Here is a 19218-nt window from a genome sequence, read left to right as displayed (position 1 = left end):
ACTGTAACCATTCCATACATTAAAAGGGCATCAAATAAAAGAAACAGAATACTACAGAAATACAACCTTAATGCCACCTTTAAACCTCCTGCAAATTTAAAGAGCTTACTCAACTCATCCAAAGACCCCCCACCCTCGAGTGTACCGTATTTATTGCACCTGTAATCTACCCTATATAGGGGAAAACAGGGTGCACAGTTCCTATCAGACAAAAGGAACATAAACGACACATTAAATATAATAACTGTGGTGAAGCTGGCCTTTCTGATCATGCCCTGAACACTTTGGATAGAATTGACTGGAAAAGCACCTGTTGTTTACATCACACCAAAACATGGTATAAACATAAATTTAAGGAAGCCTGTGAGATTCTTCTTATCAACCACCCTAATCTTAACAATAATGATGGTCTAAAAATCCCAAGAATATGCAAGGCACATATTCTACCCACTTAACCTTCTCCCTAAGAGTTAACTATAAATAGGACCATAGATAATCCAGTATCTTAAATCTAATATAACAATTGTCATGTTAAATCAGGATGTCATCGTTACTGTAATAAAACTATTTACATGAGAGAATGTTTCTCTCGTGTTATCTTAAATAGAATATAGCTTTGATGTGGTTTTTTTTTTAATTAATTAATTTTTTTAAATTTATTTTTATTTTTATTTTATTTTCACTGGAGGTCACATCAGTAGAATAACTGTTGATCAAATTATTGTCTCTTTAGCATACTGTGTGAAATGTAATTGAGCTTGTCTCTGTATATATGTATATACTCTAGATGATGACCTTAATATGAAGGTCGAAATGTCGGGAAATTAAAATAGTTATTTATAACAGCTTGTAGAGTCTATAATTTGCCTAAAATGAATGCTGGTCACTGTGTAACACTAATGGAAAGTAATCTTTGTCTGTGTACAATGTTTACAAGTTTCTTCTTTCTAAATTTTTTGCCCATCCACAGTACTAATTTTCTACACTAGGTTCAACAACCTCTCATGTATGGAATTATCATACCGCCTTCCCTCAACTAAAACATAAGCTGAGATTAATCATTTATGTAGGCTCTTATTCAGCTTGCTAATATGTTATCCAGTTTCCATATGACTGAAATTAAATACCAACATTTCTTGTGGAAAACTATCAAAGGCATCTGGATATATCACTATATATGCATCTCCCCTTGTCCTGAACAACTGCCACCCCTTTTGCAATATATAAGGAGACTCTCGTAGACAGGCTTATACGTTGGTTATGCATTATTAAAACACTTAAGGAATAGAACAACGTAGTTAAGGATATAAATTAAATTAAACTTTAATAAATATTTTCCGATATTTCGGCAACGTCACGTTGCCATCTTCTAAAGGAACTTACAAAAAAGTTACGTGCACGTAGGCACTACAACACAGAAACTGGGAATGAAGAGATGAAGCTATTGTTCTCCTAACAGTCCTGATGGTGCCCTCTAGCGGGCTAAGTAGGTGTTCTTGGCCATTGGGCTGAAGGTCTGCTGATGTAGGCCTCCCAAATTTGGGGCAGTCGCATACAACCAAATTTGTTGAGGTTTGGAGAATTTCTTAGGGCTGAGGCTGATTCCATAAAGAGTCTTTCAAATTTGTATTTGCTACGGTGTATCACTGCAGCTTTCTTCCACCGTATTCTGTGGCGTGTATCCAGAGCATGGTCCGCAAGCCCAGAATGACTGTATTTGTGAAAACGGATGTAGTCCTTGTGTTCCGAAATTCTGATATTCGCTGTCCTGCCTGTTTGGCCAAAGTAAGACAGTTTACAACTGCAAGGGACCTGGTAAACACCAGGTAGGTCTAGGGGAAGTGGTTGGTCTTTAGTGGAGCTGATAAGGGATGCCAATTTTCTGTAAGGTTTGTAACAGGAGGTCAGGTCATGTTTTTTTTAAGATTTTGGTAATCTTTTCTGAGGTACCTCGGATGTAGGGAATGGTGATGGATTTAGAGTAATCCTTGTTGTGGGGGGGGGGGATCTGTGGTTTGTAGGTTCTAATATTTTTTGGATTTTTTTGGGGGGGTAGCCATTGGCTGAGAAAGTGTTGAGGATGTGATTTAGTTCAGTGTTTAGGGCCAAGTCGTTTGAACAGATTAGTTTAGCCCTGTTGAATAGTGTTTTCACTACTCCATATTGTTGTGAGGGGGGGGGGGATTGTTGGTGAATGTATCTGCCTGTATGGGTGGGTTTTCTGTAAACTGAGAAAACCAAGGATCCATTAGGCTGGCAGGTGACCAGTGTGTCTAGGAATGATTCCCCCACATACAAATTAGCTAAACATTTGGCCAAAGAGCTCACACACTATACTGGCAACACACCATCACACATAAAAAACTCAGCCCATTTCAAAGCCAGCATAGAAAACCTTACACTCCAACATACTGACAGAATGGTCAGCTTTGATGTGTCCTCTTTATTTACAAATGTCCCACTCAAGGAAACTTTAGAGCTAATCCAAGCTAAATTTTCTCCCGATATCTCAGCCTTATTTCAGTTCACAATGAACTCAGGCTATTTCGTTTGGCAGGGAAAATTCTACAAACAAATAGAGGGGACAGCCATGGGTTCACCACTCTCCCCACCCTTGGCCAATTTCTTTATGGAGACCTTTGAAGAAAAAGCCTTAGCCTCTGCCCCACAAAAAATTTGCTATTTGGCCACATGGCTCTGAAACACTTCTCTCCTTCTTAACAAATTTAAACAACCAACACCCCAGAATTAAATTCACTCTGGAAAAAGAGGAAAACAACAGCCTCCCTTTCCTAGACACACTAGTCACCCGCCAGCGTAATGGATCCTTGGTTTTCTCAGTCTATAGAAAACCCACCCATACAGGCAGATACATTCACCAACAATCCCCCCCCCCCAATAATATGGAGTAGTGAAAACACTATACAACAGGGCTAAACTAATCTGTTCAAATGACTTGGCCCTAAACACTAAACTAAATCACATCCTCAACACCTTCTCAGCCAATGGCTACCCCCCCCCCCCCAAAAAAAATCCAAAAAATATTAGAACCTACAAACCACAGATCTCCTCTCCCCCCCCCCCCACAACAAGGATTACTCTAAATCCATCACCATTCCCTACATCCGAGGCACCTTGGAAAAGATTACCAAAATCTTAAAAAAACATGACCTGACCTCCTGTTACAAACCTTACAGAAAATTGGCATCCCTTATCCGCTCCACTAAAGACCAACCACTTCCCCTAGACCTACCTGGTGTTTACCAGGTCCCTTGCAGTTGTAAACTGTCTTACTTTGGCCAAACAGGCAGGACAGCGAATATCAGAATTTCGGAACATAAGGACTACATCCATTTTCACAAATACAGTCATTCTGGGCTTGCGGACCATGCTCTGGATACACGCCACAGAATACGGTGGAAGAAAGCTACAGTGATACACCTTAGCAAATACAAATTTGAAAGACTCTTTATGGAATCAGCCTCAGCCCTAAGAAATTCTCCAAACCTCAACAAATTTGGTTGTATGCGACTGCCCCAAATTTGGGAGGCCTACATCAGCAGACCTTCAGCCCAACGGCCAAGAACACCTACTTAGCCCTCTAGAGGGCACCATCAGGACTGTTAGGAGAACAATAGCTTCATCTCTTCATTCCCAGTTTCTGTGTTGTAGTGCCTACGTGTACGTAACTTTTTTGTAAGTTCCTTTAGAAGATGGCAACGTGACGTTGCCGAAATATCGGAAAATATTTATTAAAGTTTAATTTAATTTATATCCTTAACTACGTTGTTCTATTCCTTAAGTGTTTTAATAAGGAGACTATCAAGCACCAACTGTTCTCACTAACAAACCCATGCTGACCTTTATAGAGAATTCATCTTTTGTTGATCCTGTACTTGATTCTAGCCCTTGCTGATATCTCCATTTCCAGATAACCACATGAAATGTTGGTATTTAATTTGGGTCAGATGAGGATTGGATAATAGATTAGTTAACTGAATAAGAGACTGCATGAGTGATCGATCTTAGCAGATGTGTGTATCTAGGGGAGGGGGAAGTATGATAATTCCATACATGAGAGGTTGTTGAACCTACTAAAGAAAATTAACACATATTGACAAAAAGCTGAAACTGTCCTCTGTAGTTTAAATTCTTGGTTTGGCACCTGTTTGTGCAATGGTACTGTTTTACTCCCTTTCCCTTTCTTTGTGATATTCTCAGTTTTGAGGCTCAAATGAATACAGGCAAGTAAAAAGCTGCATTTAATCCCACTTATAACTCACCACGATATCTGATTACTTCCTTGCATTATTAACGCTGACTTCAGTTACACTTTGCATACTTCCTGTTTGTTAATTTCTAGTCTCTCTCTCTCTCTCTCTCGCACACACAGAGGTATATGATATAAAATATCTTAATGAAATGTATCATTAAATATTTAAATACCTCATTAAATAGCATCTTGAACAGTGGTTACCTGACTGTCATTGTTCCTTCTGGCAGTCGTGTTTCAAGTTCCTGTGGATTTTTCTTGACATGAATAGCTGTGCTTCCCCTTTCTTTATAGTCACCTTCCTGACCAGCTCTGTATAGTATCCCTCTTATAACTGATTATTGGATTCCTCCTTAGACTGCCTCTATATTGCCTTCTTCTAGATTTCTGGCTTAATCTCACCATTTTTCTATTTTGCACCTACTTAATTTATCCTTCTAATCTTTGATGTACGTTCAGACATCACTATTGTTAACCCCCATCCCCAACAGAATTGATTTCTTTCTTTTCAGCCAATTCTTCATTCCTTGATTGTTGTAAGTTGTCTTCTGAGTTTGCCATAACTACCCTCCCTTTAGTTCTGCTTATAAATTCTTTTTTCACATTTCTGCCTTTATATGGTTGATCACTACCACCACCCAGGTGAGTGCCTCACAGTCACTTTCACAAATTACAGACTGACATATCCTTCTCAGTAACATCCTCTGATGCTATAACCGAATTCAGGATATTTCCTTCACATATCATCTCTTACATATTGTCTGAAGTAGCTATCCTTAAAAAAAAAAATCCTTACTTCCTGGTGCAGCCCCTCCTTTAATTCATTATTTTAATAAGTGAAATTATCCATGATGATTATCTATTTGTTATATGCTAAACTACTGCCTAAAATTGTATAGTCATCACTTACATTTCCAGGCCTATAACAACATTCCACTGAATATCTCATCCTATCTAGCCTCAAAACCATTACTGCTGTTTTCACTACCCCTTTGAGTGGACTTAATTCTGCTGTTATATCGATGGCATAAAGAAAATATTAGACTCATACATTCATTCCTGTCAGTATATCATTCTTGTCCATACATACAATTTTAAATGGACTAACTCAGTCAATGCCACCATTATTCTTGATGTTCCTTACATTTTTATACAAACATAGCAACTTGTTTTAGAACCTTCAGTCAGTTCTCAGTTGACTCTTCACCACATCTTATCCCTCAATTCCATTAAAACCTATCTTGCTTCTCCTAGATCTGACTACTCTCCGTGCATCTCAGATTATTCCAAGTTTGCTTTTTCATCATCATCATGGATTTAGACCTAGAGTGGCCTGTTCCGGCCTTAGAAGTCATCATTGAATCTCTTAAGAGGACGCCCTGGTTTTCTTTTTCCTAATGGTTTATAATTTAATGCTTGTTTTGGTAATCTTTCTGTTTTCATTCTTTCAATGTGTTCCATCCATTTCTGCTTATTTTTAAAAAATTTTTCTATTACTGATTCCTAGTTTAATTCTTTCATAATTTCTTCATTTCTTTTGTGATTAAATAGAGTATACTTTGCAGTTCTTCTCATAAACTTCATTTCAGCTATTATTAATCTTTGTTTGTAAATTTACAAACAAAGATGTAAATTTTTATTTCATTTACATAAATATTAAAAAGAGTTGCTGAAAGGGGACATCCTTGTCAGACTCTTTGGCTTATCTCTCTTGTACATGACAGCTCATGATTTAATCTTATTTCTATTTGATTATTTTCATATATACTTATGATAGCTTTTAGAATATTATTTGATATTTAACTAACTACTATTACTCTTACCATTATAATATGGACACATTATTAACATTATTATATGGACGAGTTTTGAATTCCTCTGTGGAATTCAAAACTCGTCGCTGGAGACCCAATCTATCATACCTCTCTTTGAACCCATTAACAGACAAAGCACTCACAACTGACTCTGACAACCCATTCCCCTCATTCACAACTCTCCAAGCAAAAAAAAAAAAAAAAAATCTAGTCCTCACAGCCCTACTAACCACACTTGTATTCAGCTTCCAAGAATGAGTCCTTGTTCTGGTCCCTCTAGCCAAGTGCTGAAACATTTCCCTTGCATCTATCCTATAAAACCCTTTAAGCAACTAAAATGTTTCTATCATATCCCTTCTTTTTCTCATATTAACTAACTTCTGCAATCCAAACACCTTCAATCTATTCTCATGGGGAACATTCCACAGGCCACTCACCATCTTGGTCACTCGCCTCTGTATCCTCTCCACTGCTTCCTCATCCAAGAACCCTAGGGGACCTGACTTGAGCACAGCAATCCAGATGTGGGCTTATCAAGGCTTTATAAAGAGAAATAACTTCCTTATCTCTACTTATTATTGCACCCTTAGCAATATATCCTCTAAACTTCAACTCTCTGTCTACCCCCACCCCCCCTAAATCACTAGCTTCACCTATTTCCTAATTATAGAAATGATTATTTAGGTAAACCTAATATGACTATAAAATTAACATTATTATTAGAGAAAGAGGTCGGTATTAAATAAACAAATTGTGAATAACATTAGCTTGATTGTTGAGCTGATTTTTTTCACTTCATCAGTTTTTTTTTTTTTTTCCCTCAACTTTGGGCTCACCACAACACAAAAAAAAAACTTTTTTTTTCTAATTATAGAAAGATTCAATTATTTATACAAACCTGTATGATTACAAATTCATGAAATAAATTTAAGGGTACTGAAAATATTCATTATTAATATTTATGAATGTATTTGGGTATACTGCATTGCTCTTATATATTTTTATTGTGTTTTTTGATAGATGTAGAAGAGGGAAGCAGTTGCCGATCCTCAGAGTCTCAGAGCTCTGGAGGCAGCAATTCAGCTAGTCCTCGCCACCGTAAACCATCTATTTCAGAACAGGAAAAATTATGGCGTTCTGTAGCATATGATTATGAAGCACGGTTTTGTGGTCATTGTAACACCACAACAGATATTAAAGAGGCCAATTTCTTTGGAAGGTAAAGTAATCCTTAAGAATTGTTGAAATTTTACTTATGTTAATGTTTTTCATTCTAGAATAGACTCCTTCACCTTTCAAGAGGCTAAATTAAGTCATATCACCATTTAATAAGTGGATTAGTAGTAACCATGTGCTTTCTTGTTTAAGTGCATCAAGCTGTTGCTTTATACCATTGCATTGACATGTGTTTTCAAACTGCACTTAGCCATAAATATTTTTAAATATTGGTTATAGTATGAATTAAAGATACCAAGAATTTATATTCTTGGTTTAATTCTTTATCCAAGTGTAAGCAAATATTTTTTGTGCATGAAGTATCTTCATGACTATGCTACTTGTATATATAGCTAATGACTTCACATCAATTGGCATAGCATCCCATAATGCAAAGTGCACACCCTTTCACAAACCAAGAATAGGATATGTATACAGTGCTTTTTTTCTGGCAGTACGCAGTACCAGCACCTTTTTTCTTAAGTTTTTAAGACATTTATTGACAGCAAAATGTGTTATAAATATTCCGGTAGATGGTACTGTGTACAAGAATTGAATTTTCAGTTTTGATTACTCATAAGTTGGTACCCTGCTTTCCTGTTTTAGGTTGGTACACAACCGGAAACAGGAAGTTGTGTTCACTTCTGATTGCTTCCAATATCAGTTTATCAGTTCTATATTCACTCTGCAACATGCACGTGTTCACTTGAGTTTTGAATTAACCTAAGTTAAATCAGTGCACTCATTGTTCAAAATGAGTAAAATATTTTTTACTCATTGGCATAAAGTAGTTACTTTATGCCAATGAATAAAAAATATTTTAAAGTAGTTACTTTATGCCAATGAGTAAAAAATATTTTAAAGTAGTTACTTTATGCCAATGAGTAAAAAAAGGAAGGCTGAAGAAGCAGAAATTGTTGAATCTACTTGTGATTCTGTGAAACAGAAAACTAGCACCGAAAATACACTTGGTGAAGAGGATCACGAAACTTTTAATTGTTCACCCAAGTTTGAGCCAAAAAAGTTTGTGCATGAAGAAACTTCATAACTAGGACTACTTGTGTGTAGAGGCTGTTGGCTTCATGTCAGATTGCATCATTTTCCATAATGCTCATCACAGTACCTTTTTGATGTATATAATACAAAAGTGTATAATTTTGATGCGTGACTTCATATCCAAACTTTTGTTGCTCATGCTTGGGTAAAGGATTAAAATAAGAATATAATCTCTTGTCAAGCTTAATTTACGTTCTGAGTAAAAAAAACTTGCTTACAACTCTATAATAATACAACTAACAAAATGATGAAGCACCATTTTGTTACTTGTATAGAAAATATGACTTCTGCATTGATTTAGCTGTTGGTATCTCCATAGGTCTAGCTCCAAATGATGAGAACCTTAATGAAGTTTGAAGCCCATCTGAGTAGTGACCCTTCCCATAAGGCATGTCAATATATATATTTATGGTAGTTTTTTCACTTGGCTATGCTACTAATTATATATTTGGTTTTATCCTTTATCCAAGTGTAAGCAAACAAAGTTTGCACCTGAAGTACTTTCAGGACTGAGGCAACTCATGGCAAAGGTGGTATAAGTTCTCATCACTTGCCTTAGTATCCCATAATGCATCTCCTCAGACATATATAATGCTATGCATTAAGGGAAGGGTCACTACTCTGGCTCCCACTGATGAGACCTCAATAAAAGTCGAAACCGGTCTGGGTAGTGACCCTTCCCTTAATGGATAGCATTATATATGTCTGCAAGGAGATGTGCTTTGCATTATGGATACTAAGGCAAGTGATGAGAACTTATACCACGAGTTGCCACAGTCCTGAAAGTGCTTCAGGTGCAAACTTTGTTTGCTTACACTTAGATAAAGTATAAAACCAAATATATAGTTAGTACCAAGTGAAAATACTTCCATAAACTTCTCTAATCAAGAGAATTTTAATAATAAGGTGTGACACCTTTTGGCAACTCGTATATGGAAATATGACTTCTCCATCACTTCCACCTTAGTATCACCACCTCTGGGTCTGGCTCCCACTGAATGAGACCTCAATAAAGATCAAAACCAGTCTGGGTAGTGACCCTTCCCTTAATGCATAGCATTATATACATCCACAAGGAGATGTGCTTTGCATTATGGGATACTAAGTCAAGTGATGAGAACCTATACCACGAGTTGCCCCAGTCCTGAAAGTACTTCAGGCACAAACTTTGTTTGCTTACACTTGGATAAAGGATAAAACCAAATATAAAACTAACAATATATATGTCTGAAAGGGGGGGGGGGGTATGTGCTCTGTGCATTATGGAATACTGCAGCCAAAGCCTGTTTGTGAAGATACTTCAACACAAACATTGGGTTGTTCACACTCAGGGTAAAGGGTTAATATGAGAATATAATTTCTTGTCAAGTATAATTTACTTTCTAACCAAGCAAAAAAAAAAAAAACTTTCTACAACTGCCACTTATTGTGAGAGCAGTTATAAGGTACTAATGTTAGAAGTAGCTAAGTAAGGATAGGTTTCTGTTATATATTATTATTACTGTATTGGCGCCTCCATGGAGTTCAAAGACAAAGCACTCACAACTGACTCTGGTGACCGATTCCACTCATTCACAACTCTCCAAGCAAGAAATCTAGTTCTCACAATCCTACAAACCACAACTTTTATTCATCTTCCAGGGATGACCTCTTGTTTTGGCCACTCTAGCCAAGTACTGAAACATTTCCCCTGCATCAATTCTATAAAACCCTTTAAGTAACTTATATGTTTCTACCATATCCCCTCTTTTTCTCCTATCAACCAACTTCTGCAGTCCACACATCCTCAATCTGTCTTCATAGGGAACATTCCACAGATCACTCACCATCTTGGTTGCTTGCTTCTGAATCTTCTCTGCCACTTCCTCATCCCCAAGAAACTCAGGAGACCAGACCTGAGCACAGTAATCCAAATGTGGATGTATCAAAGCCTTATAAAGTGGAATAACAACTTTCTTATCTCTACTTGTTAGCGTGTTTTCTAATAGAGAAAGATGTTGAAAGTTTATTTTTCACTTGGTTAGAGTATAATAAATTTAGTTTAATCCTTTATCCAAGTGTGAGCAAACAAAGTTTGCCCCTGAAAGTATCTTCAGGACTGGGGTAAGGTGGTACAACACCAGGGCAACTCGTTGCAAAGGTGGAGCAACCTACCAACACTCCTGTCTCAGTATCTCCCATAATGCAAAACACATCTCCTTGCGGATATGTCTAATGTTAGGTAGAGATGACCTGCGAATGCTTCTGCCTGGTATCTCAGCTTAGGCCTGGCTCCCACTGAAGAGACCTCAATAAAGGTTGAAACTAGTCTGGGTAGTGGCCCTTCCCTTAATGCAGAACATTAGACATATCCGCAAGGAGATGTGTTTTGCATTATGGGAGATACTGAGACAGGAGTGTTAGTAGGTTGCTCCACCTTTGCAACGAGTTGCCTGGTGTTGTACCACCTTACCCCAGTCCTGAAGATACTTTCAGGCGCAAACTTTGTTTGCTCACACTTGGATAAAGGATTAAACTAAATTTATTAATATCTCTGTAATTAGCAGGTTTTGTTTTTATCCCCTTTTTTTAAATAATGGTATTACTATACTTGTATTCCATTCTATTGGTATTTGTTTATTTGTATATATTTTATTTAAACATTTTTACAGATCAGAGTTTATCCCATCTTCTCCTGCTGATTTCCCATTTTTTATTTTACTTAGGTTGCCCTTTAATTCTTTCATTGTTATATCATTTAAAGCATTCTGTAACTTATTGGTGTAATTTTTTTTTTATGTTAATAAATAAAGACAATTTTCAATTATTGTCTTTATTTCATTGTCCCATATATGTAATTTTTATTTTTATGATATTTTTTGTGTGTTTCTATACTTTCATATGCTGCTGATGTAATAATTTCTTTTATATTATTCCATTCTTTCTCGATGTCTTCATTTCTTGTGTTTTTTCTAAATAGTTATTAATCCTCTGTTGGTATAAATTTCTTATACTTGAATCATTTACTAGTCTTACTTTGTAATTAGATTTTGTTTCTCTGGTTTCTTTATTTTTTTTTGTGTATTTTTTGTAACCAGTTTGGTGGAAACCTTAGTTTTGCATGCACTAAATAGTGACTGTGTTGATTTCTAGCTCTCTTCTGACTTTAACATCTAGGAAGAGGTTTTCTGCGTTTTCATTTGCTATAAATTAGTCTATTATTGATTTTTTGTTCTCTTGCATACCATGTATATTTATGTACATTTTTAAGTTTGTAGAATATATTCATTATTTTTAAATGATTATATATTATATAATCAGAGTTGCTTTCCATTTTTGTTTACTATTGATTCTCCAAATTTTTCTATATTATTATTAATTTTTTTTTTTTTTTCATTCTTATTCTGGCATTAAGATCTTTGGCTATAATTATATGGTCTGTTTTATTTAATTTTTCATATATTCCTTGTAACTGTTTGTAAACATAATCAATTTCTTCTTTTCCTCCTTCAGGGGCATACACTCCAACAACTGTTAAATTTTCTTTATTTAATTTTAATCACACTTCTAACATTCTTTCATTCCAGTATGTATAATGAGTTGTTATTATTACGGGTATCTCCATGGAGTCAATAGACTCATCACAGGGAGACCCAAACTATCAAAATTATATCTATCATATCTCTTCTTGAATTCATTTACAGACTAAGTACTCACAACTGAGTCAGGCAATGCATTCCACTCATTCACCACCTTCTAGGCAAAAAACCTCATTCTCACACCCTTGTTAACCACACTTTTCCTTAATTTCCAGGGATGACCTCTTGTTCTTCCATCACTATCATACAGCTGAAACCTTTCCCCTGCATCAATCTTATAAAAACCTTTTAGTAACTTAAATGTTTCTATCATATCCCCTCTTCTCTGCTTATCAACCAATCTCTGCAATCCACAAGCTCTCAATCTATCAATGTAGGGAGCATTTTTTACATCACTCACCAACTTAGTCACTCTTCTCTAAACCCTCTCCACAACCTCCTCATCTCCAAGGAATCCAGGTGACCAGACCTGAGCACAGTAATCCAAATGTGGAAATATCAATGCTTTATAAAGGGGAATAATAACCCCTTTATCTCTGGATGTTAGTGTGTTCCTCAATAACCAAGTAATCCTATGTGCAATCTTGGACACCTTAGCAATGTGTCTTCATCTCCCTATCCACCAACACCCCTAAGTCCCTAGCCTCATCAGTCTCTTGGAGTACCGTTCCATCAATGTAGTACACAGCTGGTAATCTTTTAATCCCAAAATGCATAACTTTACACTTTTCCACATTGAACTGACATCCATTACCTTCTGCCCATTTTGCCAGCTTATTTAAATCATCCTGCAAACTCTCAACATCAGCTTGATTTTTTATTGTGCTACCCAACTTGGTTGATGCAAACAATTCAGTTGTTTGCATCATCAGCAAACAACTGAATATCTCCCTTTAAGCCATTTCCTATATCATTTATGTACAAATTAAACAACAATGGCCCAAGCACAAAGCCTTGAGGCACACCACTGTTCATCTGCCTCATCCTGGACTCTGCTCCTCCATACACCACCTTTTAGTTTCTCTCCCTGAGCCATTCTCCTATCTATATCACCAGTTTAGTATCCATTCCCATCTACTCCAATTTGTGCAACAGTGTTCCATGGGGTATCCTGTCAAAAGCCTTAGCAAAATCCCAAAGTATCGCTGTGTAGCCATTTCCTTTGTCCAACTCAGATGTCATTCTATTGTAAAAAGTTAATAAACTGCTAAGGCAGGATCGACCTTTAACAAAACCATGTTGGCCCCTATAGAGTATCATATCCTGATCCACCCATTCTTGAATTTTGTCTTTAACCAACTTTTCCAATACTTTTACTACCACTCTCAAGGTGGTGATTGGTCTGGAATTAACTACTGCAGTTTTAGAGCCCACCTTTATGCAAAGGAACTACTTTGCCTTCCTTTCACTCCCTAGGGACCATACCAGAGTTCAAACTTAAGTTAAATAACCAAGTAAGAGGCGTTGACAATTCCTTTGCACATTCACGCAACATCCGAGCTAATATTCCATCTAAACCTACAGCAGTGTTTGATTTAAATTTTGCAATATACTAAGTACCTCTGATTTCTTAACTTCAATTCTCACATTAGTTAATGCTACAGGTACAGAGATATCCTCACTTGGATGATAGACTTTTGATCACTCAGTAACTCTACTATTACATCTGAATTGGTCACCTCAATACCATCAGCACCCACTAAAGTTATCCTTCCAAAGTCATTCTTCCTTTTACTTGCTACATCACGGAAGAACTCTTTGGGATTACTCTTGATCCTCTTGGCTAGGGTCTTCTCATAATCTGATTTAGCTTTTCTTACTATGCTGGTAACCTTCCTAGCTTGAGCCTTGTACTGCTCATAGGTGTACTGATCGCCTTTCTCCGTGTAAATTCTCCATAACATTTTCTTTTTTTTGCAGATCAAGCTTGATGTTACTACTCGTCCATCTAACGCCTATCTTATTTGTCTTCCTGACCATGGGGACACAATCTGATATTGCCTTCCTCAGATGCCTGCTGATTTTATCCCATACACTGCTAACATCTTTCCCCTGCAGTATCTTCTGCCATGGGACAGCTGCAAGCTTACTCTAAAGTTTGTTATAATGTTGCCTAACCTGTAGTTCCATATATATACCCATTCTTAAGAGAGAAATCCACAAATTTTGCAACCTCCCAAGTCAAACCACATGATCGCTTTCACCATTTGGAGGTAATGAGGACACCTTACTTATGCATATATCCTCTGAGCCAATGACCAGGTCCAACACTCTCATACCTTGTGTCCCTTCAGTTATGTGCTGTTTCAAGTAATTATCTCATATGTATGAATTCCATTTCCTTTTTGCCACGTGATATTTCCTCCTTCCAATTGATATCACCATAATTAAAATCTCCAATAATAATTGCTAACCTGCACTCATTGCACTAATTTCTGATGCATGAATTTAATATCACCCCCTGTACCCCCTGGCCTATAGCAGCAACCAACTGTATATTTGGTTGCGTTGGTCACTATTTCACACCAGACTGCCTCAAATGAACTATCATTCACGTGTCTATCATCTTGATATACTACTTTCTTTGGCTGCAACTCATCAGCTATCATCAACAGTTCAACAGTTTTTTTTTTTTTTTTTTTTTAGTTATGTTTGCTTTAATTGATTTATGGATCCAAATCATTACACCAGCTTTTGCACGTATTTGTTTGTCCACTCCACTATATATGATATGGTAATTAGTTATTTCTTTTGTTCCTTTAAGTTTATTTTTTGTTTCTGTAAGAACTGCAATTTCTATATTTTCATCATTTAAAATTTTATCTAATTCTTCTTCTTTATGTGCTATGCTTCTGATGTTCCATGTAGCATATTTCACCACGTTTTGCTTTTTCCAAAGTTTCTTAAATTTTTCCAGTTGGTGGTCTTTTCCCACGTTTTCTGTCCAGTTTGAATTTTGTTGAGACTTGAAAGTAACATATGTTTCCCTATGCCAAGTTACTAGTATGATGATAGGTATCCTAGTGGTGGGGGCTGCCACTTTAAGGCAACTAGGCTTGCCTTTTTTTAGTAGATAGTGGAAACTACAGTTTGAGAGGAAAGAGTCACCTCCTCACCCTTGAATTGCTTGAATAGCACTGGTGGAAAAGGAGTAAGAAATAAGATAGAGAGTAGAAGAAAGAAGAGTGAGTAGAAGGCCAGTCTACAGATATGATATACCAAGTGTATATTGTAGGAAGTAAGATCAGGTCTAGCTTGGGTATCTAGGGTTTGCTATGCCCATACTCACCAGTGTGAGCCCCTCAGAATATTTATTTCATTCAAACAGATATAATTATAAAAAACATTTATTCGTACATTTTTAATTATTAAATGCATTTTATTTATACTGATATACATACAGCATAAACAAAATTAAAATTTAAGTATAAAAAAACTGTAATGAGATGAAAGAAATTGTCTCTGTTGGAATGAAATTACTTTGGTGAATTCCATTTCTATATTTGTTATTTTTAGCCATACTTGGGGCTCTATGTCAAGAATATATATTTTTAGGTCTACAACAGCAGAAAACTCAACTTTGCAAAGATATGAACTATGGAAGGGCAGAACTTACTTCAAAGCTTTTTCTGACAAAACTGGAATATTTATAATTAATGAATAGCAAAATTGACATTAGTGTACTCTGTACATATTTAATTCTGAGAACGTTATCTGCAACTAGTTCTCATAGCTGTTTTCTTCTGACTGTGAAAGCTTCTATTGCATGGTTTCGACACTGATATCAAATGGGTTTCTCCTCCATTCAAAATTGTTGTCTAATTCAGGGAAATACTCAGGAAGGTTTTTCTACATACTTTCTAAATGCCACCTCATAATTTTCAGCACATTGTAAATTTGCAATCATGTGTTCACTTTGTCTTGCATGTAAAATATAAAAATTTATTTACCTTGTAAGAACAGATTGAGGTTGTTTAAAAAAGAAAAAACATATCTGCTATGTAATCTAATTTACAAATCCATTTCTAATCATGTGAATGGTGTTTTTGATCCAAGATTTTATTGAGAAAAATTTGTAGTCCTTCCTGAAGTTCATACAGTCGATTTAGGACTTTTCCATATGAAAGCTGACGAACTTTGGTGTGAAGAAGTTATGTACGATCACTGCACAGTTCATCACACAACTGAGAAAAAAGCCATGCATTCAAAAGGTGGCCTTTCACGAAATTTATAATGTTAACACCTACATGTAGCACTTTTATTTTAGGTTCTGCATGCATATTATGTGTAGCGAGGGCCTCTCTGTATACATAGCTGTGTGTTGATTTTCTTCTGTTGCAACAGCCTGAAAAAGCATTTTGAACCAATCATGGGTTTTGCTCCAGTTGACTCCAATCCAGTTTATTTTCTTAAATAAAATTGCTCATAACATTTAAACTAGTTTCTGCAGTTGTACAACTCGACATACATTAGCAAAATGCACTTCTTTATTTATCTTGTATCTGACAAACACTAAAGGATCTGATCATGCCCTGAATCTCCATGCAGAATTGACTAGAAAGGCACCTGTTGTTTACATCCCACCAAAACATGGTATGACATAAATTTTAACGAGGCCTATGAAATTCTTATCAACCACCCTAATCTTAATAATAGGTGGTCTAAAAATCCCAAGAATATGGATGGCACATATTCTACCCACTTAATCTTTTGTTCTAAGAGTTAATTTCAGTTAGGACTGTAAGCAATCCAGGATCATAACTCTAATATTACACTCTTGTTAAATTATGGATTAGGCCACTACTTTGTTGTATTAAAACTATCTATATGAATTTGTTCTCTGATGATGTTATAAATAGAATATAGCTCTGATGTAGTTTTTTTTTCCACTAGAGGTCAGGCCAATAAAATAATGATCAGGTGATTGTCACTTTGACTTACTGTTAGAAATGTAATGTAGCTTGTTTTTGTATATATATATGTGTATACTCCAGATGATGACCTTAATATGAAGGTCTAAACTTCTTGAAATTAAAATAATTATTCCTAACATAATTTTACTAAAATGAACAAATTACCTAAATTCATGTTAATATTGGAATGTACACATAATTACTAGCAGATGTGTTCGGTGTCAGTTTTATATTTGCAATGGGTAAACCAGAGCCTTCAGTGGAAAACAACTGCACGGCAACATTGTGAAAATAAACAGCAGGTGAACCATTTTTTATATCAACCTCACACACACAAGAGGTCTCATGCAATGGTGTAGCTAGAGCTTTTGCTGCCCGGGGCGGTCCCTGAGTTTGCCATCCCTCTCAATACACACCAAAAATACTACAAAAAGTCAAAACAACGTATAGGGAAATAAATTAAAACACTGTGTTTATTTTTGAAGTAAAACTTTAATTTCAACATTTTTAAATGTTATTTTTCTTGCTTTTCTGTTAGCAAAATCGTCGATGACATTGGCAAAGTCTATTTCATAGTAATGTAGGTAATTCTTAATAAATTTTATTTAGAAAAACTCTCACAACTAGGCAACACTTACGGCAATTGTGAAGAAAATTCGCTGTAGTATTGCACTATTTGGAACTAAGTTCTCGAGACTGCATTTTGGAATTAACTGCAAAAGTTCAAAAAGGTTCAAAGTGTCGCCCAGGCAGAACCCCCCGCCCCCCAGCTATGCCATTGGTCTCATGACCTATAACATAACTGTGCCATGTATGAGCAAGTGATTAGAGAGAAAAAAGGAACGTGTTCCTCGAAGAGTTGGGTGATATATTTATTGGGGAAAATAGTATGGGAAAGGTTGTTCAAAAGGATAGAGATGTGGAATGAATTAAGAGGATGCACAATTAGAAAGTTAGTTCAGTGAGTTTGAAGCTGAACTGTATATGGATGGACAACAGATGCTGTTTTATACATGATTAGAAGAATATAATAAATTTAGTTTAATCCTTTATCCAAGTGTGAGCAAACAAAGTTTGCGCCTGAAAGTATCTTCAGGACTGGGGTAAGGTAGTGCAACACCAGGGCGACTCCTTGCAAAGGTGGAGCAAGCTACTATCTCAGTATCTCCTATAATGCAAAACACATCTCCTTGCAGATATATCTAATGTTCTGCATTAAGGGAAGGGCCACTACCCAGACTAGTTTCGACCTTTATTGAGGTCTCTTCAGTGGGAGCCAGGCCCAAGTGGAGATACCAGGCAGAAGCATTAGCAAGGTCATCTCTACCTATAGGAGTTGCCAAATGGTGTGCGACCTTTTTTTTAATAAATTACTCTGGATTTAGAGAAAGATGTTGAAAGTTTATTTTTCACTTGGTTAGAATATAATAAATTTAGTTTAATCCTTTATCCAAGTGTGAGCAAACAAAGTTTGTGCCTGAAAGTATCTTCAGGACTGGGGTAAGGTAGTGCAACACCAGGGCGACTCCTTGCAAAGGTGGAGCAAGCTATTATCACTTCTATCTCAGTATCTCCCATAATGCAAAACACATCTCCTTGCGGATATGTCTAATGTTATGCATTAAGGGAAGGGCCACTACCCAGACTAGTTTCAACCTTCATTGAGGTCTCTTCAGTGGGAGCCAGGCCCAAGTGGAGATACCAGGCAGAAGCAGTAGCAAGGTCATCTCTACCTATAGGAGTTGCTCAATAAAGGTCGAAACTAGTCTGGGTAGTGGCCCTTCCCTTAATGCATAACATTAGATATATCTGTAAGGAGATGTGTTTTGCATTATGGGAGATACTGAGGTAGAAGTGATAGTATCTTGCTCCACCTTTGCAAGGAGTCGCCCTGGTGTTGCACTACCTTACCCCTGTCCTGAAGATACTTTCAGGCACAAACTTTGTTTGCTCATACTTGGATAAAGGATTAAACTAAATTTATTATATTCTAACCAAGTGAAAAATAAACTTTCAACATGATTAGTAGAGGAAGATGGACGAATGCTAGTGGTGGACAGTTTGAGTGGAGCAGTATCCATGTAAATACCTATACATAATGCAGAAACAGGGCATCTATGGAAAAGTGATTGGAGGGGGAGATCCCCTCTTAAACAAAAACTTCCATCAAACCGATGGAAGTTTTTGTGTGCCACCTCAAATGTGAGGAAACGTATATTCAGGGTGTGCTAGGTGTGTGCCGAACACTTGGAAATTCATGGAGAAATGATATTTGAGCAGTTATTTATTTGAAATAAATAGCCATGAACTGTTACAAATATTATTCGCAGTTTGACTGTGAATCAGATAAGGCAAGCATTGCCATTACT

At 36.4% G+C, this 19218-nt stretch overlaps 1 protein-coding gene across 3 annotated transcripts in view; it reads left to right on the top strand.

Annotated features, from left to right (window-relative positions):
* LOC150094266 (WD and tetratricopeptide repeats protein 1-like) overlaps nt 1-19218 on the top strand; it is a 447781-nt gene that overhangs the window by 374162 nt on the left and 54401 nt on the right. For all 3 annotated transcript variants that reach the window (XM_090412278.1, XM_090412277.1, XM_090412279.1), the window contains exon 14: nt 7108-7306. In XM_090412278.1, coding sequence (XP_090268404.1) covers nt 7108-7306 — 199 coding nt within the window. The remainder of the gene's footprint in view (nt 1-7107; nt 7307-19218) is intronic.

The sequence above is a fragment of the Typopeltis vanoorti genome, chromosome 22 (assembly GCF_054136105.1).
Source record: "Typopeltis vanoorti isolate ZY-2024b chromosome 22, IOZ_Tvanoo_1.0, whole genome shotgun sequence".
In the NCBI taxonomy this organism is placed as follows: Eukaryota; Metazoa; Arthropoda; class Arachnida; order Uropygi; family Thelyphonidae; genus Typopeltis; species Typopeltis vanoorti.
The sequence above is the reverse complement of the archived record's forward strand: the minus strand, read 5'-3'. Positions and strand labels throughout refer to the sequence as shown.